Source organism: Heterodontus francisci, chromosome 6 (genome assembly GCF_036365525.1).
Source record: "Heterodontus francisci isolate sHetFra1 chromosome 6, sHetFra1.hap1, whole genome shotgun sequence".
Lineage (NCBI taxonomy): Eukaryota > Metazoa > Chordata > Chondrichthyes > Heterodontiformes > Heterodontidae > Heterodontus > Heterodontus francisci.
In genome coordinates, this window is record NC_090376.1 from 30,914,729 (window position 1) to 30,927,147 (window position 12,419).

The 12,419-nt window shown below is 41.8% G+C and overlaps 2 protein-coding genes across 4 annotated transcripts in view; one reads left to right on the forward strand and one right to left on the reverse strand.

Annotated features, from left to right (window-relative positions):
• Positions 1–47: 47 nt before the first annotated feature.
• alg11 (ALG11 alpha-1,2-mannosyltransferase) lies at positions 48–8,047 on the forward strand. Its single transcript, XM_068033414.1, has 4 exons — positions 48–146; positions 1,949–2,182; positions 3,062–3,990; positions 7,605–8,047. Exons 1-4 carry the CDS (start codon positions 109–111, stop codon positions 7,871–7,873), a joined length of 1,470 nt encoding a protein of 489 aa, XP_067889515.1. The 5' UTR covers positions 48–108; the 3' UTR covers positions 7,874–8,047.
• A 788-nt stretch (positions 8,048–8,835) lies between these two features.
• LOC137371219 (serine/threonine-protein kinase Nek5-like) overlaps positions 8,836–12,419 on the reverse strand; it is a 76,883-nt gene continuing 73,299 nt past the window's right edge. For all 3 annotated transcript variants that reach the window (XM_068033413.1, XM_068033412.1, XM_068033411.1), the window contains one exon: positions 8,836–9,601. In XM_068033413.1, coding sequence (XP_067889514.1) covers positions 9,331–9,601 — 271 coding nt within the window. In that variant the 3' untranslated portion in view covers positions 8,836–9,330. The remainder of the gene's footprint in view (positions 9,602–12,419) is intronic.

Here is a 12,419-nt window from a genome sequence, read left to right on the forward strand (position 1 = left end):
GTATATATTTCCGGGAGGGTATATTTTAAAAGAATTCTACGTTTAATGTTTGGAAAGTGCGTGAGCAATCACTTCCGGGGTGAAGGTCAACGTGCTGTGTTGTCAGAGATGGCTGCAAGTGGGTGGTGTGTGTGCCAGTTTCTGAGGTGAGTTAAATGCTGCTTGTTTTCATCAAGGGGATAATAATAAATCGTTATAAATATTTTGCCAGATTAGGATGTTGGTGTTGTTCACAAAGCAGTTGGGGTATTTGAGGGATGGGTCGAATTGTCTTTCTCCTCCTATCTTGATGTACACCCACCGATCACAAAACCATTTGTCCTGCTCACAGAGCGCTAACTATATTGAAATGGTTTTCCACTCCATTATCCTTGTAAGTGTCATTAACATTTCTCTGATGTTGACAGTTCCAAATGTTAGGCGTGAGCTTTATAATCAAAAGAGTACACTTGCCACATCTCATAAATTTTGATTTCATTTTGATGTTTAGAATTTAAAAGTTAAATTTTGCTCACATTGTTCTAGCTGTTTGTAATCCGTGTTGCCCAGAGACACTGCTCCTAACATTATCCCCATATATATGTATGGGATCTTGGGCTTCATAAATGGAGGCATTGAGCAGGGAAGTTATGCTGAGCCTTTATAAAACTCTGATTAGGCCTAGAGTACTGCATCAATTCTGGTCACCACACTTTAGCAAGGATGTGAAGAGTCCTTTTGAGAGTGCGGAGGAGATTTACCAGAATGGTTCCAGGGATGGAGGATTTTAGTTACAAGGTTAGGCTGGAAAAGCTGGGGTTATTCTCCTTATACCAAAAGAGATTGAAGGGAAATTTAATAGAGGTGTACAGGATTATGAGCGGCTGAGATAAGTTACACAAGGAAAACTTATTCCCATTAACTAATATTACAAGGACTAGGAGACACAGATTGAAGGTTTTGAGCAAGAGATGCAGGGGGACTATGAGGAAGAAATTTTGACAGCGGGTGCTAATTACCTGGAATTCGCTGCCCATGAGGGTGGTGGAAGCAGAGACAATTAAGGATTTCAAAAGAAAATTGGATGGGCACTTGAGGCAAATAAACTTGCAGGGCTATGGGGATTGAGCAGGGGAGTGGGACTGACTGGATAGCTCCATGGACTATTTGGGCCGAATGGCCTCCTTCTGTGCTGTAAATGGCTCTATGTTGACAGTCTTATTAAGCATTCTGTGTAATCATATTTCACAGTTTCACACTATGCAATCTTTCTCGGAAATAAGATTCTCAGTTTCTTAGGACCTAAATGGTGATGATAACTTTCCGCAGTGGTGTAATATAGACAATATTTGATCAGTGGCCCATTATAGACCCCATCCATTGACTTCAATGAAGGGAAAAAATGATCGACTGATCTGATACCACCTAGTTTTATGCCATTGGCAAAATTTAAAATTGCTCTCCCACTCTCTCAATGTCATGCACTTTTTTTGTCTTGCTCTATTTTATCAATAATCAACATAGGGTGGCAGCATGCCTACATGCTCGGTACCTCTTTTCCATTCAAAATGAGTCAGTATTCTGCCTTCCTCAGAATCAACTTGGTTTTGTGTGCAAGTCTACTTGTGAATATGTAAAATATGTAATGCATGTGAAAAGATTAATTGTCCCAAACTTTGTGCAGATTGCAGGAGATAGTGTTCATTTTGTTAGACCATCACCATTCTGTTGTGGGACTCAAAGTCACTTCCTATGTGAGCGTGTATGAAAAAAGAGGTCCAGTCACCCAACATTCATGTGGCAGGCTGCAGAGCAGCAATTATGTGACCAGATATCCAATTTAGGATTGAGCTCAAAGGCTTCCAAGCAGTGATGGCTAAGAGATTGAATTGTAATGTATGAATTGCAATGTATTAAATTCCATACATATAATGATTAGCTGTTCATAACCTGTTGTTCTTCCACCTAGGATTATGTTTTCGCTGATCATTCCTATGCTTTTCGTAACTGCCGCTTTATCATTCATCCTTGTCGTTATTTTACTGTATATTCGATTCTGGATCTGTCCAAAGAAGAAATTATCACAAAGTCCAGGAAAAGATGGCAAGACACCTCTAGTTGTGGCATTCTTTCACCCATATTGCCATGCTGGGGGTGGTGGAGAAAGGGTTTTATGGTGTGCGATAAGAGCATTGCAGAAGAGGTGAGTCTCAATTTCTTCATTTGAAGCCTAGTTGACATTTTTGGCATTGGCATTTAAAGGATAATGTAGTTGTGGAATAAGTTTAAACATATAGAATACTAAGTAAAATAGGAAAAGTATTCCTGAGAATTATTTCAAGTTCAGTCATAACTGCAGGATGAGGGAACATAGTAAAATTGGTAAAACTCAAATTCACAACCCAGCAATGCCTTGACTTTAAAATTCTCATCCCTATGTTCAAATCTCTCCATAGCCCTCCTCCTCCCGATCAATAACCTCTTTGAGCTCAGTAACCCTTGGAGCATCCTGTGTTCCTGCACCTTGTGACCCCCGCCCCTTCATCCCTCCATTGGTGGCTATGGCTTCAGCTGTCTAGACCCTTAGCTTTGGAGTTCCTTCCCTAAACCTCTGCTTTAAGAAGCTCCTTAAAACTTACCTCTTTGACTAAGCTTGGTCACCTGTTCTAATGTCTCCCCTTTTGGTTTGGTGTACATTTATTTTCTGATTACACTCCCATGAAATGCTTTTGAGCAGTTTCTTATGTTAAAGACGCTTTATAAATGCAGGTTATTGTGCAAACATTTCCACAATGTAATCCATGCTGGAGGTTTATATTGCAGCAAATATTTGCATAAAAGTAAAGTTTACAATCAGGTTTTGCTCATTTTTCTTTTTTTGTAATTATTCAGACAAATTTAAGATGCCTGGTAAGATCCCTATTGCAGTGATGCATCACATCACTACTATTGTTAATATGTTTTTCTGTGTATCAGAATTGTCAAGTATCCTGCAAACCATTCTGCATAGCACTGCTGTACAGTTAAATATCAAAGTCAGCGATTGACCTATTCTAAAAGATATCTTTTGTGAAATTCACAGGTATGAAGATATTATAATTATCATTTATACTGGAGATCAAGATGCCACGGATCAAGAAATTCTTGATGGAGCTTACAGGCGGTTTAATATCAAACTTCTTCAACCTGTTCATTTCATTTTCCTCAAAAAACGATATCTAGTGGAAGCTAGGCTTTATCCATATTTTACGCTGCTAGGTCAAAGTCTGGGGTCTGTTTTGCTTGGATGGGAGGCCCTTATGAAGTGCGTTCCTGATATCTTTATAGATTCCATGGGCTATGCATACACACTTCCTCTCTTCAAGTACCTGGGAGGCTGCCAAGTCGGGTGCTATGTTCACTATCCTACTATCAGTACAGACATGCTCTCTGTGGTGAGGGACAGGAATCCAAGGTTTAACAATGCAGCTTTTATATCTACAAATCCTATACTGAGCAAACTGAAACTTGTATACTATTACATCTTTGCTTGGATGTATGGATTGGTTGGTTCTTGCAGTGATGTTATAATGGTAAATTCTACATGGACTCTGAATCATATCCTTGCTCTTTGGAAAGCTGGTGACCGAACCCATGTTGTTTGCCCACCCTGTGATGTTCAGACATTCTTGGATATTCCATTAGAAGATGACAGTAAAAAGGCAGAACATTCCATTGTTTCAATTGGCCAGTTTCGGCCAGAAAAGGACCATTCTCTACAAATCAAAGCTTTCTATCAGTTCCTTCAGATGAAGAGTGCTGAGCAGTCAGCTGTGAAGCTAATATTGATTGGAGGTTGCCGTAACACTGATGATGAAGAGCGAGTAGTTCGCTTAAAAGAACTGTGCGAGACTCTGAGAGTTACAGAAAATGTTGAGTTTAAGATTAACATTTCATTTGAACAACTTAAAAAATATCTAGCTGAAGCCACTATTGGACTGCACACCATGTGGAATGAACATTTTGGTATAGGTGAGAAAGCTATACAATCATGTACACAGTGCTTTCTTATTTTGACTTATAAGCTATTTTAAAGAACCTTACATGCAAGTCTTAAGAGAAATTAATATTATACAACTCTTTACTTCAAATGCACAGTGGCGCAGTGGTTAGCACCGCAGCCTCACAGCTCCAGCGACCCGGGTTCAATTCTGGGTACTGCCTGTGTGGAGTTTGCAAGTTCTCCCTGTGTCTGCGTGGGTTTTCTCCGGGTGCTCCGGTTTCCTCCCACAAACCAAAAGATTTGCAGGTTGGTAGGTAAATTGGCCATTATAAATTGCCCCTAGTATAGGTAGGTGGTAGGGAAATATAGGGACAGATGGGGATGTGGTAGGAATGTAGGATTAGTATATATGGGTGGTTGATGGTCGGCACAGACTCGGTGGGCCGAAGGGCCTGTTTCAGTGCTGTACCTCTAAACTAATCAAACACAATCATCTTATTAGTAATTTCAGCTATAAAGTGATTCTTAGATCCGTAACCTGTTTTACTTTTATAGAATATTCCTAGTTGGAGCAAATTAGCATGGTCATTGGTGAATGTAACAGTGTTAGCTGTAATATTCTATAATAGTGAACTATCATCAGCTCTCCCTCCCTGATTCATGGCAATTGGCTCTCCTGGTCTAATTGTATTTGCGCTCAATTTGGAAGGTTAGCAAAGGATGAATTCCTAAACAAATTCAGTACCTGGTTTCTGTTAACAGGTTGAGTTTCTGCCACTGGAACGTTTCCATTTAAGAGGTATTTCAAGGTGTGGGAGCAGTACTAACCTTGTGTTTTAAGGCTTTATTGCTACAACCTAGGAAAGCCTGACCAATCCATTTAATAGTAGCAACTGAAATGAAAAATGAGATGTAATCAGAAAGGAGATTGAAATTTCAGTTGGCTGAAGGAAAATTGAGGCCAGTAGTAAATTATGTATGAGGCCAGAATAGGGCCTCAGAACTGACATTTCAGCTTTAGAGTCTTGTGACGTGAATAGAGATTTTTTTTTACTAATTGCTGACTTTTTTGATTTGTTTCATGGGATGTGGGCATTGTTGGCAAGGCCAGCATTTGTCGCCCATCCATAATTTCTCTTGAGAAGGTGGTGGTGAACTGCAGCCTTGAACTGCTGCAGTCCATCTGGTGGGGGTACGCCCACAGTGCTGTTAGGGAGAGAGTTCCAAGATTTTGATCCAGCAACAGTGAAGGTACGACAATATATTTCCAAGTCAGGATGGTTTGTGGTTTGGAGGGGAATTTGCAGGTGATGACATTCCAACAGGTCTGCTGCCCTTGTCCTCCTAGGTGGAAGAGTTTGTGGGTTTGGAAGGCGCTGTCAAAGGAGGCGTGGTGAGTTGCTGCAGTACATCTTGTAGATGGTACACACTGCTGTCACTGCATCAGTGATGGAGGAAGTGAATGTTGAAGGTGGTGGATGGGGTGCCGATCGAGCAGGCTGCTTTGTCCTGGATGTTGTCGAGCTTCCTGAGTGTTGTTGGAGCTGCACTCATCCAGGCAAATGGAGAGTATTCCATTATAGTCCTGACTTGTGCCTTGTAGATGGTGGACAGGCTTTGGGGCGTCAGGAGATGAGTTACTCGCCGTAGAATTCCCAGTCTCTGACCTGCTCGTAGCCACAGTGGGCAGGGTGGGGTTTCAGCAGTGGTAATGATTTAATGTTAAGGGGAGATGGTTAGATTCTCTCTTGTTTGAGATAGTCATTGCCTAGCACTTGTTTGGCCTGCATATTACTAGCCACTTATCAGCCTAAGCCTGACTGTTGTCCAGGTCTTGCTGCATATGGGCACAGAGTGCTTCATTACCTGAGGAGTTGCAAATGGTACTGAATATCATGCAATCATCAGTGAACCTCCCCACTTCTGGCCTTTAGATGGGGGGAGGCCATTGATGAAGCAGCTGAAGATGGTTGGGCCGAGGACACTACCCCGAGGAAATCCTGCAGCAATGTCCTGGGGCTGAGATGATTGGCCTACAACAACCACAACCGTCTTCCTTTGTGCTAAATATGACTCCAGCCAGTGGAGAGCTTTCCCCCGATACCCATTTATTGCAATTTGTCTAGGGCTCCTTGATGCCACACTCAGTGAAATGCTGCCTTGATGTTAAGGGCAAGCACTCTCACCTCACCTCTTGAGTTCAGCTCTTTTGTCCATGTTTGGACCAAGGCTGTAGTGAGGTCAGGGGCTGCACGTCCCTGGCAGAACCCAAACTGAACATCAGTGAGCAGGTTATTGCTTTTTAAGTGGCACTTGATAACACTGTCGACGACCCCTTCCATCACTTTGCTGATGATCGAGAGTCGACTGATGGGCGGTAATTGACCGGGTTGGATTTGTCCTTTTTGTGTGTAGAACATACCTGGGCAATTTTCCACATTGTCGGGTAGATGCCAGTGTTGTAGCTGTACTGGGACAACTTGGCTAGGGGCGCAGCAAGTTCTGCAGCACAAATCTTCTGTACTACTGCCGGAATGTTGTCAGGACCCATAGCCTTTGCAATATCCAGTGCCTTCAGCCGTTTCTTGATATCACGTGGAGTGAATCAAATTGGCTGAAGACTGGCACCTGTGATGCTGGGGACCTCAGGAGGAGGCTGAGATCATCCATTCAGCACTTCTGATTGAAGATGCTTACAAATGCTTGAACCTTTTCTTTTGCACTGATATGCTGGGCTCCCCCATCATTGAGGATGGGGATATTTGTGGAGCCTCCTCCTCCTCATGCTAGCTGTTTAATTGTCCACCACCATTCACGTCTAGATGTGGCAGGACTGCAGAGCTTTGATCTGATCCGTTGGATGTGGGATCACTTAGCTCTATTGCATGATACCTCTGCTGTTTTAGCATGCAAATAGTCCTGTGTTGTAGCTTCACCAGGTTGACACCTGGTATACCTGTTGCTGCTCCTGCACTCTTTATTGATCCAGGGTTGATCCCTTGGCTTGATGGTAATGTGTGGAATATGCCGGGTCATGAGGTTACAGATTGTAGTTGAATACAATTCTGCTGCTGCTGATGGTCCGCATCTCATAGATGCCCAGTTTGAGCTGCTAGATCTGTTCTGAATCTGTCCCATTTTAGCACGGTGGTAGTGCCACACGACACAATGGAAGGTTTTCTCAATGTGAAGATGGAACTAAAGTCAGGAACTCGCTGTTATAAATCTGTATCCAGGCAGAATTTAGTGACACACCATGAGGCTTCTGTGCAGAGGGAGCTTAGAACCGTCCTGGAAAAAATAGGGCAGTCAAGAGATAACTTACAGGTCTGCTGGCCCAGTGCATGGTGGTTTTGAAATATTCAGATTCTCATTTTACAATCAGCTTTTTACTGTTGCTGGAGCTACATTATGGTTGTCCTAACTAAAGTATTGAATTTAAATAGAGCTCCTGATAAGTTTTTTTTTAAATAGCTGCTTTTTTAATTTGTGAATTAAATTCATTATACTTCAAACTGATTTTTAATTCAACCTGTGGAATATTTCCAGCCATGGTAACTATTGTGATTTGCAATTCATGGCCAGTGCATAGTCTGTATTATTGAACATGATTATTTCATCATTCTGCACTTTTTTTTCCTAGGTGTGGTTGAGTGCATGGCAGCAGGAACTGTTATTCTGGCCCATAATTCAGGAGGTCCTAAGTTAGATATAGTAGTACCACATGATGGAGGTGAGACGGGTTTCCTGGCAGACAGCGAAGAAAGTTATGCTGACGCCGTGAATACCATTCTATCATTGTCACCTGAAAAGAGGCTGGAGATTAGGAAGAATGCTCGACAGTCAGTGAGCAGATTCTCCGATCAGGAGTTTGAAACATCATTTATATCTGCTGTGGAACTTTTTTTTTAAACACAAAATAATGTCAAAATTATTAAACAATGTAAATAAATGGAAACAGTTTCCCCTCCCCTTAGGGGGAAGGAGGAGAGAGAAACAGTGCACTGTAATGCCATGGTATGTATATATTTGAAAATGTTTACAAGGGCTGTATTGAAACTCTGTTATAAAAGATTACAAAACAAACTTGTCCTTCGCTTGTATTTTGTATATAGGAAAATAGAGAAAATAGATATGAAAAGCCTATGTGTATGTTGAATTGCAAAACTTCAAAAACTTCAATTATTAGCAACAGTAAAAATACTCAAGTGCATATCTATTCAGATCAGATTTGGCATTGTTCAGCACAGGTTCGGGTCCCTTATTAGCTGTTTATTTACCAACAACACATCTAAGTGTAAGGATGTGTAAAATAATAAGACATTAATTACTGCTAGAATATTGAAATATAATCATAATTACTGCCTGGAGGATTAGTGTGTTGTTTGTTAGATGAAGATGAGCAATTGTTGCTGAGTCATTCTCCTGCAAACTGCTGTAATCTGTCATTACGCTGATTGAGGACCAGCTGATGGGGAGAGAGATGGCAGCATCAGTGATGTAGCAGTGAGCCTCTCCGTCCCATTTCCCTTCACTGCTGCCACTGGGTTGCTCATGGAGTATAATGAAGGAAAATGCAGCCCATAATATGCAAAATATTCTGGACATTTCTAAAAATAACATTAAGATCCTTAAGTTATAAAATAGCTAGATCTGATTTGAACCTCATCATGTCCACACGTGCATTTCAGTATGGATCACTGGGGATCAACAACAGGAAAAGTCAAAAAGTATTAAAATATCCAAAATTGTGATTAACAATGTTTGTGTGAAAGGAAACAATTATAACTGCTCGTGGCAGTGGCTGCAGGGAGAATAGTTGCAGCAACACCAATATATATATTGAAGATATATATCAGAAGATTATGACGAGCTGTTTTCCTGTAATTTGTAAAGTAAATTAAATATATTAATCCTTAAAACCTGCCGATCCAGTCCACATTGATTTTAAGTCTTTCACAAGGACGAATGACATCTCAATTTTTTATAAAGCAATTGTTTTAGAAATATATAAGGACGTAATAAATTTAAGATATTTTAACAAATAACTGGAAAGGTATTCCTAAAAATGACTAAATTTGACTAATCTTTACTGACGTTTATTACTGACTATAATAACTATACAAGTTAGCTGGATGGGGAAAAACACAAATTATATCCTCGGTGAATAACAACCAGTTTCGCAGTTTCTTGTCTCGGACACCATAGTTAGTCAAACAGAAAATGCCAAGATAACACATTCAGCAAGGCATTTTTACTCAAGTTTTTGAAATGCGGGTATAGTTTTAGACAGAAGTGTGCAACTGTGTTTCAAGTGACTCCAGATATTCATCAGCTGTAAGACATCAGGTTAACTGCATGCATCACTCTCAGGCAGTTGTCTCATTTTGTTCTGTACTGTCTTTGTCTGGATCAGGTGCAGGTATGTTCTCTTCATCACAGCATTCTTCAGGCTTTTTTTCAGTATCAGAAATAAGCATTTCCCTGTGGCCTTCATTCTCCTGATTTTTTTCTTCATTGGATGTACTTTGGCTGTTTCCTTTCCCATCACTACCTTCTGTTTTCTGCTCTGGATGAATGATATCTTGCAAGGACTTCACAAGCTGCTCTGAGAGTTCATCTTCTGATTCTTCAAAATTTCTAAAGAAACAATAAATTCATACAAATGTCACTAAGAATCCTGCCAAATTAATTTGTGTAATCACAGTAATAAAACTTAAAGTGGTGAAGTATGGCAATATTGGAAGATTTTGGCAATATTGGAAGATTTTGGCATTACAGAACTCAAGTGCCCATTGGTGTAACAAGTAGAAATCCTGATGGTGAATAAAAATGTAAAGAACCATCAAAGTTTATAGCACAGAATAAGGCCATTCAGTGGGCTGGAGAGGTAGTTGCAGAAGAATTTCTAAGGTTAGCTCAGTCGCAAATCCATTGTGGTGGTGCTGGGTTGAAACCTGAAATATATCATGTCCAAAGAGCAAAAGGCCCTGGAGCACACAGGAAGTCACTGCTTTGGGTGTGGGAGATGGCAATGTTGGGAAAATGCTCGGTGTTTTGTCATAGCATCCCAGTGAACGCAATATCTTTCCTGTGCAGTGCAACACCAACAACAACAACTTTCATTTATATAGCACTTTAACCATAGTAAAATCTCCCAAGAAGTTTCACAGGGGCATAATAAAACCAAGCCACTGAAGGAGGTATTAGCACAGGTGCCCAAAGGCTTGGCCAAAGAAGTAGGTTTTAAGGAGCATCATCACGGAGAAGAGAGAGGCACAGAGGGTGGGGGTGGTGGAATCTGGAGTTTAGGGCCTAGACAGCTGAAGGCATAGCTGCCAGTGATGGAGAGAAGGAAATCGGAAATGTACAAAAAGAAAAGAAAAAACTTGCATTTATATAGTGCCTTTTACGATCACTGGTCGTTTCAAAGCAATTTACAACTACTGAAGTACTTTTGAAGTGTAGTCACTGTTGTAAGGCAGGAAACATGGCAGCCAATTTGTGCACAGCAAGCTCCCGTAAACAGCAATGTGATATTGACCAGATAATCTGTTTTTGTAATGTTGATTGAGTGATAAATATTGGCCAGGCCACCAGAGATAACTCCCCTGCCCTTCATCGAAATACTGCCACAGGATCTTTTACTTCCCAGAGAGATAGAATAAAGCCTGGCTACCAATCCTGAACCTGACTACGTGTGTCAGGTTCAGGTCTATATTCTGTGTCCAGCATTCGGGCTCGGGTCGGGTCAGGTTCGGGTTGGCTGTGGTCAGGTTTTCTTCTGTATTGTTTTCTTTTCAACCTATGTTTTGGCATGATTTTTTTTCTGTACTAATAGCATGTTTGATATTTTCGGGTCGGGTTGGGCATGAAAAAAAATTGAAAGACTCGGGCCCGAGTTGGCTGTGGTCGGCTAGGGTTTTAATTATATACCCAAGCCAGGCTTTAAGATGGAATATCGGTTTAATGTCTCATTCAAAAGACTGCACCTCCAACAGTACAGCACTTCTTACTCCTTCACTACTGCACTGGAGTGTTAGCCTAGTAATTTTGCACTTAAGTCTTAATCCAGAACTTTCTAACTTAAAAGTGAGAGTGCTACCAACTGAGCTACAGCATTAGACAGGACAGAAATGGAGGAATGCAGAGTTCTCATAAGGTTGTAGGGCTGGAGGAAGTTACAAAGATTTGGAAGGGTGAGGCCATGGAGAGTTTTGAATACAAGAATAAGAGATTTGAACACAAGGATTAGAATTTTATATTTGAAGCTTTGCTGGACCGAGAGCTAATATAGGTCAGCAAGCACAAGGGTCATGGGTGAATTGGACTTAGTGCAAGTTAGGACATGAACAACAGAGTTTTGAAGGAACTGAAGTTTAGGGAGAGTGGAAGATAGGAGGCTGGCCAGGAGAGCATTGGAATAGAGTGCTCGTCGGCCATTTGATGAACGCATGCTCACTGTCACCTGTCTGATACTTCAGAGATCCTATTGTCTACTCTTAAGGAATCTGTACCATAAAGGTTGACTATAGTCATCACCTTCACAGTCACAAGGAAAGTTAGTGCGGACAGGTGGCTGTGGCAGCAGGACCTCAAGCAGTAGGTGGCAAAACTATCCTATTGCTTTATATAGTTATCCTCTTCTACACATCTCACTAAGGGCCTCATAAAACTTATAGGGTGGGAATGGTTGCGTGCGTGATTTGGAGATTGCATTCTTGGAGGTCCACAATGGGTCACACCACCTCTAAACATGAAGCCATTTTTAAAGGGACACCAGGAGGGAGGGAATGGCAACCCTGCACGCATCCAATTAAGTGTCTGTTGAGCTCATTGTGGACCTCATAAACAGGCTGATCAGCAGCAGTTTTGTATTTTCAAAGGAAGGGCATGGGGAGAATGCCATGTCTGGGCCATGGCAGGGTTTGAAAGAGGTGAACAACGCAGAGGGCCATGAGGGCTCTGGGAAGGGCTGATTAATGTGATGTAAAGGCACAAAATAAAGCTCAGCTGCCCCAAAAGTGCCACAGAATAGCCATTGCTGGAGCTGTAAGACTTGTTTTTCTCAATGGTGAGTGGTAGGAATCTGGAGAGTGACATGAGCCTGCTCGCATCACTGGGGCAGCTGGGGTTGGCGGGGGAAGGCCTGGTGAATGCAGAAACCCCAGCTGAGGGAGTTCAGATGGGAATAGGCTACTTTGACATTGAATAGAGCAGCCAGGACAAAATTCACCAGATACAACCTTCTGGACATCAGGAGGCCAGAGGAGCACTGCAGGGGGAAGAAGAAGCTATCCTAGGCATTGGGTCTACCACCCAAGAGTCAGCTACCTGCAAATGACAGAGTGTCAGTTCCGCAGGCTGCACCTATCCAGGTAGATGGTCTCGGACCCTTGTGCTCTGATCCACAATGACCTGAGACCACACCCCCATGGCGGTCCCTTACCTGCAGTCG

Coding starts and splice junctions, on each gene's coding strand:
- alg11 (XM_068033414.1), top strand. CDS start 109: ATGGCTGCAAGTGGGTGGTGTGTGTGCCAGTTTCTGAG. Junction 147..1,948: donor TGTGTGTGCCAGTTTCTGAG/GTGAGTTAAATG, acceptor TCTTCCACCTAG/GATTATGTTTTCGCTGATCA. Junction 3,991..7,604: donor GAATGAACATTTTGGTATAG/GTGAGAAAGCTA, acceptor TTTTTTTCCTAG/GTGTGGTTGAGTGCATGGCA.